General features: G+C 37.7%; 1 protein-coding gene across 1 annotated transcript in view; it reads left to right on the top strand.

Annotated features, from left to right (window-relative positions):
* The window catches only part of dennd6a (DENN/MADD domain containing 6A), a 42,811-nt gene that overhangs the window by 2,007 nt on the left and 24,846 nt on the right, over positions 1-15,958 (top strand). Inside the window, exons 4-9 of the mRNA XM_084394473.1 lie at positions 5,896-6,008; positions 9,400-9,480; positions 13,042-13,147; positions 14,516-14,595; positions 14,676-14,735; positions 14,830-14,885. Of these exons, the coding sequence (XP_084250599.1) occupies positions 5,896-6,008; positions 9,400-9,480; positions 13,042-13,147; positions 14,516-14,595; positions 14,676-14,735; positions 14,830-14,885 (496 nt within the window). The remainder of the gene's footprint in view (positions 1-5,895; positions 6,009-9,399; positions 9,481-13,041; positions 13,148-14,515; positions 14,596-14,675; positions 14,736-14,829; positions 14,886-15,958) is intronic.

The raw sequence follows: 15,958 nt of genomic DNA on the forward strand, positions 1-15,958 counted from the left end.
AAAAGCTACTTAAATGTCCTAATTAAACTAGGGCCTAATCCTGGCTTAATCTAAACCCTGTCTGTGAAACAAGACAGGCCTTCATGTTTTGCCACTGTAACATTCAGTTGATCACACAGTTAAAGCTGAAAGCTAATGGAAAGGAAGTTTATTCAGCTATCATGTCAGAACTGTGTGCTTTCTTTTTATCAGTATCTTTGTATTTTAAAATGCAGTTCAGATTATTCTTCTCTCAGTGATTTATTATTATTAATGTATTTTTAAAACTGGCATAAACGTCGATCACTTTCCGTCCTGTATTGGAGTCTGTCCTGTGCTCAAAGTGTCTGTGTTGTGATTAAGCAGTGTAGTGTGTGTGTGTGTGTGTGGTGTGTTTTCCTACATTAAGGTTTGATCTAGAGGATTGTAATTCATCTGAGTGAGTACTATGACCCGTGTGTCTTACGCTAATGTGTGTGGGATGAGACCTCGACATCCTCTCTCTCCAGAAAGCACATTCATATTCAGAAATGAACTCGCAGCGTGGGTTGTGAAATGCTATCTGACTGTTCTGTGTTCGAGATATTAATGGGCCGTCACTTGGTAGGTCAATATGTGCATTTGTAACAGATACTCTGTAACAGTATATTTTTTGCTACGTTTACTATTGTTAATGAGAAAGGTCAGTATAAAGGAATCACCCTGTTGAGATTCTTCTGATGCTCCTCACATCTTATACTAACAGCTTATTATGGAAGCTTGTTTCCGCCACTAAATAAAACATTTTAAAAGATAATTGCGACTTTTTATCTCACAATTGCGAGTTTACATCTCGCAAATCTGACTTTATTTCTCAGAATTGCGAGATATGAAGTCAGAATTGCGTGAAATAAAGTCGCAATTGTGTCTTACAAAGTCAGAATTCTGACTTTTTTTCTCGCAATTCTGACTTTATAACACATAATTGCGAGTTTATATCTCGCAGTTCTGACATCTTTTACTCAGAATTGTGATATAAAGTCCAATTCTAAGGAAAAAAAAGACAGACTTTTTTTTTACCTCAGAATAATCTCACAATTCTGACTTTATAACACGCAATTGCGACTTTATATCATGCAATTCTGACTTTATATCTCCAATTGCGACTGTATTTCTCAGAATTGCGACTTTATATCTCGCAATAGCGACTTTATTTCTCAGAAGTGCGACTTTATATCTCGCAATTGTGACTTTATTTCTCAGAATTCTGACTTTATTACACGCAATTGCGACTTCATATCATGCAATTCTGACTTTATATCTCCAATTGCGACTTTATTTCTCAGAATTGCAACTTTATATCATGCAATTCTGACTTTATATCTCCAATTGTGACTTTATTTCTCAGAATTGCAACTTTATATCTCACAATTGTGACTTTATTTCTCAGAATTCTGACTTTATTACACGCAATTGTGACTTTATTTCTCAGAATTCTGACTTTATTACACGCAATTGCGACTTTATATGATGCAATTCTGACTTTATATCTCCAATTGCGACTTTATTTCTCAGAATTACGACTTTATTTCTCACAATTCTGACTTCTGATCTCGCAATTGTGAGAAAAAAAGTCGCAATTGTGAGAAAAAAGTCACAATTGCGAAATAAAAAGTCACAATTATTATTATTTATTTATTATTCAGTGGCGGAAACAAGCTTCCATAGCTTACAGTTATGTTGTTCTTTTAAAATTAATGTTTTTATTTTATTCTAAAATAATTTGATCACTGTGCTCGTGGAACTGTGGAAGAATTGTCATTTTGACATCTTGCAATTTTTTACTATTAATTTTTCATCCTCATATCATTCCAAACATTCTTCTGTGGAAATCAAAAGAAGTCTAGCAGAACGTTGAACGCTTTTTCCCATGCATAATCAGTTCTGAGACATGCAACATTATCATTGATGTCAAACGTAACATGATGCATCTCCACGCTGTATATTTGAATATATATATGTGTGATTTGAGAGCTGTGGTTGTAGATAATCAACAAATCAGGACTTAAGACTCTGCCTACAGGACTTTGCTTTTTATGTTGACAACTTTGCATATCTCTAGCAAAAGTCCTCAGCATCATTGGTCAATATTGTAAACCGGTCGGTGTGGCCGGTCGGTGTTGTTTTAAAAGTGACATCTCTGATCTTCTTCACACAGATTCAGCTCGTGTTAATTTAGTTTGTAATAAACTTGGGTTATTAATAGCGATGAGGCACAAATGAGGAGGAACCGGATTTGAAGATTACAGGACAGTCCAGTTAATGACTTTGTAAATACTCTGGGTGTGTGTGTGTGTGTTTGTGGACTTCACTCTCTAGTGAGTCTCCTAGTGTGACATTGATCCTGTTCTCGTCTTTCTGAAACTGGAGAACCCGATGTATGAGCCGATACCCTATCTATCCCATCGTTCTACTCACTTCAGCTCTCGTACTATACACGATCTTACAGGATGGAGCATGTCTTGTTGAAAGCACAAATGTGGATCATATTTTGCAAGCTAGTTAAAAGGCAGTTGTATCATATCAATAGTTCCAGCTCTGAAAATCTGACCGGATGAGCAACACTTAAAGATTGTGGTGGCACACTGATTGTAGTATTATTGCAGCAAGGCTCTAAAAGGCTTTGTGTTTATTTTTATCGTTTAATATACATGTATTTAAATATATTAATATTGGTGTCATTTATCATATTACTTGCACATACAATGATTTTACCATTGTAGAAGTGAACATGACATCAAAATTGGTCTCATCAAATACACTCTCATTCAAAAAAATGTCAGTAATTTTTTTTGTTGTTGAAGAAATCAATACTTTTATTCAGTAATGCATTAAATTGATCAAAAGTGACAGTAAAGACATTTAGAATTTAAAAAAAAAGATTCTATTTCAAATAAATGCTGTTCTTTTGAACTTTCTCTTTATCCTGGAAAATTGTTTCACAGTTAAAAAAAATTTTTTTTTCGACATTGATAATCTTAAGCATCAAATCATCATATTAGAATGATTTCTGAGGGATCATGTGACACTGAAGACTGGAGTAATGATGCTGAAAATTCACAGGAATAAATTCCACTTTACAATTTATTACAAAAGAATATAACTAATATTTGATATTACTGGTTTCATTGTATTTTATTGAGCCAAAAATCGTATCGACCCCGAACTACCTAATGACACCCTTTAACCGTGGTAAACTCATTAGAATGCAGTGATTTTATTGTGCTTTAATGCATGTGAATGAGACATTCTACACTAACAGGATATCCTGTTGTAAACGGTCTGTTCGTTGACACCTGATCAAACCTGATTTGACGTGTGAGTCTCGCGTCCAGTTCTCAAAGCCCGTGACTCACTGTTGCACTGACTCCACTGTGAAAATGCCTCTCATCTCAGACGTCAGTTTCCCCGTGGAGGGCCAAGAGTCAGACGCCAGTGTGTGTGGGTCAGGCTGTGCATATGGACATTTCTGGTGTGCGTTAACATGTCCTCTCGCATGCTGTGGGTGAGGCACGAGAAAAGCATGTGGGTTGCTGTGGCAACAGAGGTCCTGCCAGCCTATCAGATGTGACGAAGTGCATCTGTCGTGACATTACACGTTTGTCCAACTGCATTTATTTCTATTTCACTCGTGTTCGGTTTTCATTTTTTTAATTTTCACTGAAATTTCTAGTAAATTTTACAAAAAAATAGAAAAATATTATAAATTATTAAGTGAAAGTTTGAAGAAGAAAGACTGAAAAAGTATTTTCTTGTAAAACATACTCCAGTAATCTTTATTTTGTTCACCTCTTTTTACAGTGTAAGTACATTATACTGGAGCTTGTAGTGGGAATATTATAAAAATTATAAAAATGATCAATCGCAATGTATTGAATAAATATTGAAATGTAAATGATGATGTCACACAACCGTGACTATTTTTGAAAAGATATATTTTAGTCAACCTATTTTTTTTTTTGCCTTTAGTATTTCCCATGTTTAGGCCACTTTAAATATCATAACAGATGTAGCCCTAGTTATGGATTAAATCATAATTATTAATGATTGTCCTGATCATCTTGTGCTGGATTATTTAAATGAGCGTTCTAGATCTGGCGTGTAACGAGCGTGTAGTTGGACGTTGTTGTGTGCTGAACTGCGTTCAGTGGGATTAGCTCTAAATATTGTGTAAACGCTGCTTTTTATAGACTCCCGTGGCGTTGAGGAAAGGGTTAAAGGGGAGGATGAGGTAATCCATCAGTCACGGCCCACAGATAGATCCAGTAATCCGGTTTCACACTCGCTCAAACCACCTTCCCTGTTCCTGGTGGCCCACACACACACACACACATCACTGTATGCAGAGAAGCCAGAAATAGAGACAAACACACATGAACATGCCTGTCCAAAGCTAAACCGGAGCAGCAGTCGGGCCCGGGACATCAGAACAGCCTGAAGTTATGATCCTGTTGGTTCTTCTAGGATAATGTACAGATGGTTCCTTAACTTATGGATGTTGCATCTTGTGTTTGGTTATTTGAGAATATTTGGAAGACCTGAAAATGTCATTCCTTGTTACACAACATGCAGATCATAGGAAGAGCTCCAGATTAAGTAAAGATCGTATTTTATTTTTATGTTATTTACAATTAATAACATAATATTTTTTATCACACACATACATATATATTACTTATACATTTTGTAATACATGTGTATACAATGTGTGTGTGTGTGATTTTTTTTTTTTTTTTTTTTTTTTTTATAGATAAAAAAAAAATTATTATAAAAAAAAAAAAAATTAAATATTTTTTTTATAGTGATTTATTGACTGTTAAATTTGCTTAAAGGTGCATTGTCTAATATTTAGGAGGATCTGTTGACAGAAATGTAATATCATATACATAAATGTTTTCAGTGGTGTATAAAGACCTTTCTTAATAAATCGTTATGTTTTTATTACCTTAGAATGAGCAAATTCTCTCTACACACACACCGCGGTCTCCTTACATCGACATGTTTCTACAGTGGCCCTGAATGGACAAACGCGTTTCGTCACTATGTTGTTCTTCGTGCAAAGAAGCTATAGCTAAAGTCAGCGAATAAAACACTGACACAATGATGAATAAGTAACAATAATATTCGCAATAACATATCGTTACTGAATAATTAGTTAAACCTAATTTCTTAATTTACCTTTGTAAAGAAAGCTCATTACTGAACTGGCTACTCTCTGCTGTCTCAGACGACGACGACATCTATCGGCCACCGTAACTTCTGCTGGTTGCAGTTCGCAACTTCACCACTAGATGCCGCTAGAAATTACACAGTGTACCTTTAAAGACCCCATGCAATCAAAATGTACTCTTTCTGTTATTGTTGTGTTTCTTTTAAGTCTGTGTTTTGAGGCCATATTTTCTAGTTCATCTTAAAAGTTGACAGTATAAAGGTTTAGTTAACATGCATGTTTAAAATTTAAAGTCTCTTTTTGAATTCTGGAAATATTGATGGAAATGGAAAATTCCAAATATTCATTCTCTCACAACAATTTGAAGTGTCTTCATAGCTTTTGTCTATTATACAGCATGCCAAGTGCAGTTTTTGCTGTACTATGATGCAATCTGAAGCCTATTAGCGTACAAAATACAATTATTAATATACAAAAGCAGCCTATTAATATACAAAAGCAGAACATTTTTGCATCCTTGGCCTTGGAGAGATGATGCAGAACACAATGTTTTGGCAGACTAAATAATATTGTGGCTGAAGTTAATAAGTCAGATATGTTTTGGGGGAAAAAAACATTGTTTCTTTAAAACGCCCTTGATTCAGCCTGTGCACATTTGCACTGTGTTGTTCTGCAGATAACGTGAGTGTTTGTGTCTCTGGTCACAGGTTGTCTGGGGGACACGCAGTTCTGCTTCCGTTTCCGGCAGGCCACTGGCAGGAAGTCTTCACTCGGATGTTTCCTCGACCACTTCGAGCGAGATGCGCCGGTCTCTCTCAAGGTCAGTGCTGACTGTGCTCCTTGTTCATTCAGATTGCCCTGAGGCCCCGTTTACACCACAGACTGTAAAAAAAATATGGACGTAGTGTCCGTGACGTCACCCGTAGGTTTCTGAAGACTAGAAGAAGTTTTTGAAGCCTAAAGTGGGCGTGGCCGACCGTCGCCATCTTGGTAACGCATCACTCCCGAATTTATTTATTTTTACAGTCAGACAATGAGCTGAGGTGACGTGACGGCTAACAAACAGCAGACAAACGGCTAATGATGACTAATGACCACAGCAGCGGGAATCCACCTGTCACTCAAAAGTGGACACACCCTTAATTATGCAGAAATTTAAGGCTTAATATAATTTAAACGGATGAGTTATAAAAATATTCACCCCCCTCACAGTCGTCATGAAGGGCAACATTAGCTGTATAGACCAAAGCCACTTTTTGCTCCAGGCTGTAAACGTGTGTTTTTCTGCTGTAAAGTTGGGCATTTTAACATGGAGGAGATGCAGATTTGACTCACTTTTGCAGCCAGTTGATGAATTTCTGTTGAATTCACTTCCGTGTTGGTTTCAAGAGAGAGACAGGGAGGCTGCCGCTTGGTTTACACGTACATGGTTATTTTGAAAAACTGAGACATTTCCCTTCATTTGTGCCCTTGGTTTACACGCAAACGGAGACTTCGGCTCTGAAAACAATTCTTTCTGAAAACTCCGGCCAGAGTGGAGATTTTGGAAATCTTCGTTTGCATGTAAACTGAGAAAAACTGAGTTTTAGGCAGCCGACGTCACAGTATGCGACAGAACTTGCACCTGCGTCAAAAGTGCGACCTATGTTTACATTTTCATTTGGCTATGGTGATCATGGATGCATTAATAGTAGCAGTCACATTTATGTTGGTGCAAACCCTTTTCGTCTGTTGTTTGCATTTGTAAATACAGCTGCTCTATATTTGTTGCTATTTTCAGGATTCTGATTGGCTAACGTGGGCTTGAGCTTCTCGTTTCACTGCCACCTACAGGTTTGGCTTGCTCTTGACTGCATATATACACGGGTTTCGTGTAAACTAACACTTTTCTGAAAACTGACAGGTGTGCACGATGTTATTTTTGAAAACGGAGAGAGGGTGAAATGTCCGTTTATGAAAATAGCCGGCCATATGTAAACCAAGCGGCAGCCTCCCTGTCTCTCTCTTGAAACCAACACGGAAGTGAATTAAACGTAAATTCATCGACTGGCTGCAAAAGTGAGTCAAATCTGCATCTCCTCCATGTTGAAATGCCCAACTTTACAGCAGAAAGAAACATGTTTACAGTCTGGAGCAAAAAGTGGCTTTGGTCTATACAGCTAATTCTGCCCTTCATGACGACTGTGAGGGGGTTAAACTCATCCGTTTAAATTATATTAAGCCTTAAATTTCTGCATATTTAAGGGTGTGTCCACTTTTGAGTGACAGGTGGATTCCCGCTGCTGTGGTCATTAGTCTTCATTAGCTGTCTGTTAGCCGTCACGTTACCTCAGCTAATTGTCTGACTGTAAAAATAAGTAAATTCGGGAGTGACGCATTACCAAGATGGCGACGGTCGGCCACGCCCACTTTAGGCTTCAAAAGCGGTCTTCAGAAACCTACAGGTGACGTCACGGACACTACGTCCATATTTCTTTACAGTCTGTGATGTAAACGGGGCCTAAATCAGTGGTTCTCACCCTTCGCCACTGCACATTTTGCATGTCTCCACACCTGATTCAACTTATCAGCTCATTAGTACAAACTGCCTGACTTGAATTGGGTGTGTCTGATGAGGTAGACATGCCAGATGTGCAGTGGCGAGGGGACAGGTTTGAGAACCACTGCCCTAAATTAATCATCATATCACTAAAATACTTCTGCAAGTAATTTGTTACATGTCATCAGTGGTTTGAAATTAACACCTGTCGAATGCGGTTAAAACTGTGGTGGGTAACGCTGTTAAATCACTTGCCAATTTGGCATGTTACTTATTATGTTGACTCACTTTGCTGGGAAAGTTCATGTAAGCCAAAACTGCGCAGATTTAGTCCAAATACTCAAACTCGTGAGTCATCATGAAATATTAAACGCAGCGTATTGCACAGAATCTGCTCATATCTGGCTTACTTGATACATTGTTATTTTCCAGCATCCCACATTTTTTTTGATGTTCTTTGTCCTGTATTGATCCGTCCAACCAGAATCTTTGCTGAAAACGATGAGGATGAAAGAGGAAGAGAGGCGATGGCTGGATGACAGGATTTTGTTTGAATAAGAAATTAAGGCGAGACACGGCAGGCAAAAACATTTATTTTTCATGCAGTGGTCAGTTTTGAGATTTTGGGCTAGTTTACTCCTTCAATATGTGTTCTTTCAAGCTGCTATAAAGAAAACGTTGAAAATATACATTAAGATGTTTATTTTATGACATTTTGTTTACTTGCGGCAGTAAGTTTCTCCCTAATTTACCAAGAAGTTAGCATTCCAGCGCGACACGCCGAGATCCGTCTGTTCACTGAAGTCGGTCATGACCGGTATCGCTGTAAAGCTCTGAGTCTCCTGCACAACGCTATGTAACCCAAATATGGGCATTTCCTTTCTATCAGTAACCAATCGTGAATGTCCAGAGGGGGATTTAAAGCTAATGACGAAATCTCATTTAGAGCTGTTTAAATCTTTAACTGATGTTTTCTCAAAATGAGTTTTTCATTCTCCAGTACAAACATCTCAGCCTATGTGGCACCTGTGTACACCAAACTTTCCAGTTATACACTTAGCAGTATTCTGAACATATTTTCAGAGGGATTTGTTAATAAATTATTCCTGGCCTGATTTATGTGACATTTTAATAAAAAAAAATGGCCAAAATCAGTTTTTTAAGGCTATGGACAGTATATTTTGATTTCCCAGGTAATGAAAGCATATATCCTGAAATCCCTCTGAATTTTTTTTTCCTCTTGTGTGTAAACAAAATGAAAACATAATTTTGCACCTGGCTTTATATGTTCAGATCTATCTACCGAAAATATATGCAAAATCGTGCATATTTAATGAGATAATGCCTAATTTGCATAATAAAACATACAAATTCTAAAACTTGTAATAATTTTTTTTATATACTTGTGTAAGTAATCAACTGAGGAAGTTTCATGGTGATATCTATTATTTAAAAATTTTACCCTATTCACCTGTAGTGTCTCGCCTTAATGTATGAAATCAATATATATGCTGTGACCTAGTTAATCTGGTGTATTTCTTCATCTTTTTTTGGCTAGTAGAAGTTCTGAATGGCCAGTAATTTACAGATTTAGTAGCCAAAAGTTCATATTCAAACCCTGCATGTCATCACAACTAATAGGAAATGTGCATGTTTTTCTTCTTTCCCACAGAGAGATCAGGGTTACTACTACGGGTACGTGTACTTCAGACAGGTGCGAGACAAGTCGCTCAAGAGGGGCTACTTTCAGAAGGTACGACCACGATGATTTGACCCTCACCTTGAACCTGATGCCTCATGACAGACATTGAGTTGATCAGGGAGGTGACGGATTTAAAGTGATGTTTGGTAGTTGTTGTAACATGCAGTTTGCCTCTGGCAGTGCAACAAACAACTCCAAAGAAGCAATTTGTGTTTCACCCACCCTAGAGCTAATTCCTGGCACTTCGGTGCACATTATGTCATAATTTATACACATTATGTTCCTGTCATCTACTCATATGGACCCTTTTCACATTTCCAGGGTTCTCAGAAGCACAAGTCGTGTGCAACAGTGTTTTTTCCATACATTTCTCCCATAGAGAAATGAACGGAAAATGCTTTAATAAGCACACATAATGCTCGTTAAAGCATTATAGTGTGTGTATCGTTAAAAATCAATTTCCCTTGGAAGAAAATGAATCCTGCGCTCTATAACCATGACCGAGAGACTACAGCTATGTTTTTTCGAGTTTCCATTTCTCAAATAGCAAAAGAAAAAATCTATGATAGTGTTCCCACAACTTTCATAAAGAAAAAATACAGAGGCTTTAATTACGTTCGTCAGAAGAGAGAAAGATGTCAAATTTACTGTCACTCCCTCAGCCATTGTCTGTGTTAAAGGAACACGGCGACTTTTTGGGACTTTAGCTTGTTCACCGTATCCCCCAGAGTTAGATAAGTCCACAGTGTTTCTCAACTCCAGTCCTCGTGACCCACTGCTCTGCACATTTTGTATGTCTCCCTTATTTAACACACCTGAACCAGATCATCAGCTCATTAGGAGAGACTCCATGAACTGAACTGAGTGTGTCAGATAAGAGAGACATACAAAATGTGCAGAGCAGTGGGTCACGAGGACTGGAGTTGAGAACCACTGAGTCCATACATACCCTTCTCATCTCCGTGCGTGCCGTAACTCTGTCTGACGCACCCACCGCTAGCCTAGCTTAGCACAAAGACTGGAGGTAAACGGCTCCAGCTAGCATACTGCTCCCAATAAGTGACAAAATATTCCTATGTTGTGATTTGTATAGTCACAGCGTGTACAAATAACAAGGTCACATGAGACACAGCCATCTTTTAACCGTATACATACTCGGAACTATATTCTCAGAAGGCGAAGCACTGCTACTTCTGCGGAGTGATTTACTCCAACTCTGAGCGAACTCTCTGCTCCTCACCAAGGGGCTTCTCAGGCGCTGCGAGTAAATCACTCCGCCCAAGTAGCAGTGCTTCGCCTTCTGAGAATATAGTTCCCAGTGTGTATACAGTTAGAAGATGGCTGTGTCTCAAGTGACCTTGTTATTTGTACACGCTGTGACTATACAAATCACAACATGTAAATAGGAAAATGTTGGCGTTATTTTGTCACTTATTGGGAGCAGTATGCTAGCTGGAGCCGTTTACCTCCAGTCTTTGTGCTAAGCTAGGCTAGCGGTGGGTGCGTCAGACAGAGTTACGGCACGCACGGAGATGAGAAGGGTATGTATGGACTTATCTAACTCTGGGGGATACGGTGAATAAGCTAAAGTCCCAAAAAGTAGCTTTCTGATATTAACAATTGCACGTGACGTGTCATCACCGTCCGTTGTTCGAGTGGTGTGCGTCGCAGTGATTTGAGCACAATGAAGTGGTGCATTTAGTCTGTGAGAAGCCCAGGGTTCCCACGGGTCCTTGAAATCCTTGAAAGTTTGTGAATCTGAAAAAAAGATTTCAAGGCCCTGGAAAGTTTTTGAAAATAAACATGCATAGATACTGGTCCTTGAAAGTGCTTGAATTTATTTTGTGCAAGAAGTTTTCTTTAAATGACATATTATTCCCTCCGGTCCGCTAATGTTATTTCGTCAACACTTCGTGGCCTATGCACACTAGCTTGCTTGATTTACGTTAGTTACGCGCATTTACTCGTTGCGTTGCGTGAGTTACTTTGTGTTGTACGTTGCCATGTTCACGCGCGCAAAACTGTAACAATGTATCTTACAAGTGTAACATAATGTAACCTTGCTCTCGCTTGAAATGTGTCCCCAAATTAAGTCCTTGAATTTGAGGCTATTGGACCTGGAAAGTCCTTGAAAGGTCCTTGAATTTGAAGTTAACCAAGGTGTGGGAACCCTGGAAGCCTCAAATGGTTTTTTGCTTCATTTTGTCCCAAGTTTGCTTGCCATGTTTTAGTATCTTTACCTTTGCTGCCAGCTACGTTCAAGCACAGCACTGAACAAGTCCCAACACCACAACGAGCATCCTGCGTCTGGGTTTCTGAAGTGTGATTCTGATCTATCACCAGCGGCGCGAATGTTGTTCACACCCTAAAAATAGAGGCGGAGATTCACTGGTAGTTCTGGAATTTTTCAAGAGCCTTTAATTCTCGTTATTTTTGAAGACACAGGTGCTTTCTGGGACCCTTTTTCTGCCCTGTGGCTTCTTATGCAATTCTTGATGTGATTCACTGAGCTTCTATAAAACGCTGTGGTTTCTGACATGAGCCGACACAACCCAGTTTGTTTTCTTTGCTAACGGCACGATGTTAGCTACTCTACAGTTGTTGTTTTTCCACTTCCAACTGATTTCTGATGCATCTACGTTTGGTCCTTAACTCTATAAAGCCTACTCGATCATATTTGATGCACAAAATTATAAAGCCTCTGAATGATCAACATGATCAAAACGTTGCTGAAAATATGTCACGCACAATCTACCACATGCCTTCTGTCGTCTAATTTGATAGTTAATACATTTTAAGCAAGTAAATGTCCTGTTAGTGTAATTGTACAAATGTACACCTTCAGCTTGTGGTTCACGTGCCCTTTTGCTGTGAAATATTTACTGATTTTTATGAAGTAAACATAAGAATAACTTTTATATTATTAGTAATGTTTTTTAAGATGAACATTATCCATACATAATTTTTTAATCAAATATGATCCATCAGGTTTTTGATTTCATCATTGTATTGCATTGATTTATATGTTTTAACTACAGAGCTTTGATCATAAAACTATTGGCAGATGTGTAGTGACGACTGATATTTATATGCATTTAATATTGTAAGCGTCTGCATTAGTGTTAAAAAGATCTAATTGATTTACATTACAAGCTATTAGAATTTCATCTTACTTTTTGACCATATAAATATCAGAATTTGCACAAAATTGCATATTTTTGCTTAGTTTGGGTCTCTTAATAAAATTTATGTTTTTTTTGGGAGTATAAGCTCCATATTCTCGCCATATCATACTATATGAGCCATAGAAGTCTGATGGATCAATGATGATGTACGGTTCCTTTTCCACACAATGAAATCAAGCTCCAGAAATGACTAAAATCACACATTAATGTGTCTTAAAACCACTTTATGCGAATGTGTGAATGTACTTTTGTTTCTATATCATGAAAGAAACAAGTCCTAGAGTTTTGAAGCAGCATGAAGTTTTATTTTTTTAGCCGAACTATTCCTTTAAGATCTCGTCTGTTGTGTTCTGTCCTGTATCCTGAGAGGATTTGTGAACTTCATGACCTTTCTCTCATCATGTATGCATGTGTGTCTCTCCTCCAGTCGCTGGTCCTCATCAGCAAGCTGCCGTACGTGACCTTCTTCCACTCTTTGCTGAAGCTCATCGCCCCGGAGTACTTTGAGAAGCAGGAGCCGTGTTTAGAGGCCGGTGAGTCCTGAAAACATGGATAACAAATCAAACTCTGCATCATTAGTGTTCTTTGCAAAATCAAGCATCATTATTAGGACCATTGCTAGGAACATTTCAAAAATCATCATGTATACGAAACTTGCTTAACTCATCCTGCAACTTGATTGGACGTTTGTGTGGTGGAAAGAAAACGAGCAAAAAAAAAAAAAAAGGAGCTGGTGCTTTTCACTTGTAATGGTTGTAATCAACCACAACCACAATGCAACACTTCCCAGCAAATCTTGCCACACTGCAAAAAATGCTTTTCTTGCTTTTTGTAGTATTTTTTTTTATATATAGTATTTTTGTCTTGTTTCCCATCAATACTAGATGAGTAAAATGACAAGATTTTATGTCCTGTTTTCTGGGGAAATAAATAAAAAATTAAGTGAGTTTTTGCTTAAAAAAAGCTAAATTATCTTCCAATGGGGTAAGAAAAATAAGCTTAAAGGGATACTCCACTTTTTTTGGAAATAGGCTCATTTTACAAATCCCCCAGAGTTAAAAAGTTGAGTTTTACCGTTTTCGAATCCATTCAGCCGAACTCCGGGTCTGGCGGTACCACTTTTAGCATAGCTTAGCATAGATCATTGAATCGGACAGGACCATTAGCATCTCTCTCAAAAAAATGACCAGAGAGTTTCGATATTTTTCCTATTTAAAACTTGACTCTTCTGTAGTTACATCGTGTACTAAGACCGACGGAAAATGAAAAGTTGCGATTTTCTAGGCTGATATGGCTAGGAACTATACTCTCATTCCTGCGTAATAATCAAGAAACTTTGCTGCCGTACCATGGAAAAATATCGAAACTCTTTGGTCATTTTTTTTGAGAGAGATGCTAATGGTCCTGTCCGATTCAATGATCTATGCTAAGCTATGCTAAAAGTGGTACCGCCAGACCCGGAGATCGGCTGAATGGATTCAAAAACGGTTAAAACTCAACTGTTTAACTCTGGGGGAGTTGTAAAATGAGCCTATTTCCAAAAAACGTGGAGTATCCCTTTAATTCAAACAGAAACAAGATTATTTTTTTATTTTTTTTACCCCGTTGGCAGATAATTTAGCTTGTTTTAAGCAAAAACTCCCTTACTTTTTATTTATTTCCCCAGAAAACAAGACTTAATATCTAATGTCATTTTACTACTTTAGTAAATGCATCTTGATTTAAGAAATGTTTGATATTTGGACTGGAAACAAGACAAAAATACTGAGTAAGAAAAGCATTTTTCGCAGTGCACCAGAATATCATGCAGCAGCAACTCAAAAACACAGGAACTGCGTAGCAAAATATGATGTATTGTTGACCTCTATCTGTTAATTATTGTTTTTGTTTTTGCGTTAAAGCTTGCAATGACATCGACCGGTGGCCCACGCCGTGCCCAGGGAAGATTCTTACGCTCCCCATCATGGGTGTGGTCATGAAGGTAATCTTTGTGAGATACTAGCCAAGTGTGTGAAACTCCAGTGCACTTTATTAACGAACGCTGCCATCTGCTCTCCTCAGCTACGCATCCCCACATGTTATGACAAGCCTGGAACGTCTCAGCTCGTCCAGTCCACACCGGTATGAAAAGCATTGCCTCTGCCAGGCCTGTAGGCGATGTGTCATTTCTGCAGAGTTTGCTCTTACGTAATGGAGTCTGATCTTTTATTCGCAGAGCGACAGTCTGGTGTCCATTGTCTTGCCGACCGTCCATGAAGTAGATCTCTTCAGGTAAAGCACATTTAGTGTGTGTGCTACTGTGACTGGGACATAGTGTACTGTAGTTCATGGTTGGGCTGGATTTGTGTATTGCTTGTCCTCTGGGGCCTCCTGTTGGTAGCTGGGAAAAGTGCACGGACATTCAAAAGTTTGGGGTCGTGCTCATCAATGCTGCATTTATTTGATCAGTAAAAACAGTGAAATATTATTAGCAATTTAAACAACTGTTTTCTATTTGAATATATAGGTATTCCTGTGATCAAAGCTGACTTTTCAGCATCATTACTCCAGTCTTCAATGTCACATGATCCTTCAGAAATCATTCTGATAAACATTCAAGAAACGTTTCTTATTCTTGTTATCAGTGTTAAAAACAGTTGTTGCTGCTTCATATTTTTGTAGAAACTGTGATACGTTTTTTTTTTATTTATTTTTTTATTTGGTAAATAGAAAGAACAGCATTTATATCAAATAGAAGTTTTGGTTACACTTTATTTTAAGGTGTCATTGTTACAGTGTAATTATATATTTAAGTAGGCTACTGAGTAATAATAATGAACTACATGTACTTACTATAGGGTTAGGGTAGGATTAGGGTTTGGTTGAGGGTTAGTTGCATGTAATTATGCATCATTTGCTGTTATTACTATGGTAAGTACATGTAGCATATGTAACAAGGACACTGTCAAATAAAGTGTTACCGAAGTTTTTTGTAACATTATAAATGCATTTACTGTCACCTTTGATCAATTTAATGCATCCTTGGTGAATAAAAGTATTAATTTCATTCCAAAATTAAAAAATGTGAAATTTTTCGTAAGCTATAAGCCATTATCATCAAAATTATAACAAATAAAGGCTTGAAATATCTCACTTTGCATGTAATGAGTCTATATAATATATTAGTTTCACCTTTTAAGTTGAATTACTGAAATAAATGAACTTTTGGACGATATTCTAATTTTTCGAGTTTCACCTGCATGTTTATACACTTAATCTGTAAAAATCATGCATGTGGTGTTAAGTTATAACAAAACCTTTTCATTTCAGCATCCATTAGTTTGATGTTGATCTGTCCTGTAACT

The sequence above is a fragment of the Rutilus rutilus genome, assembly GCF_951802725.1.
Source record: "Rutilus rutilus genome assembly, chromosome: 22".
Lineage (NCBI taxonomy): Eukaryota > Metazoa > Chordata > Actinopteri > Cypriniformes > Leuciscidae > Rutilus > Rutilus rutilus.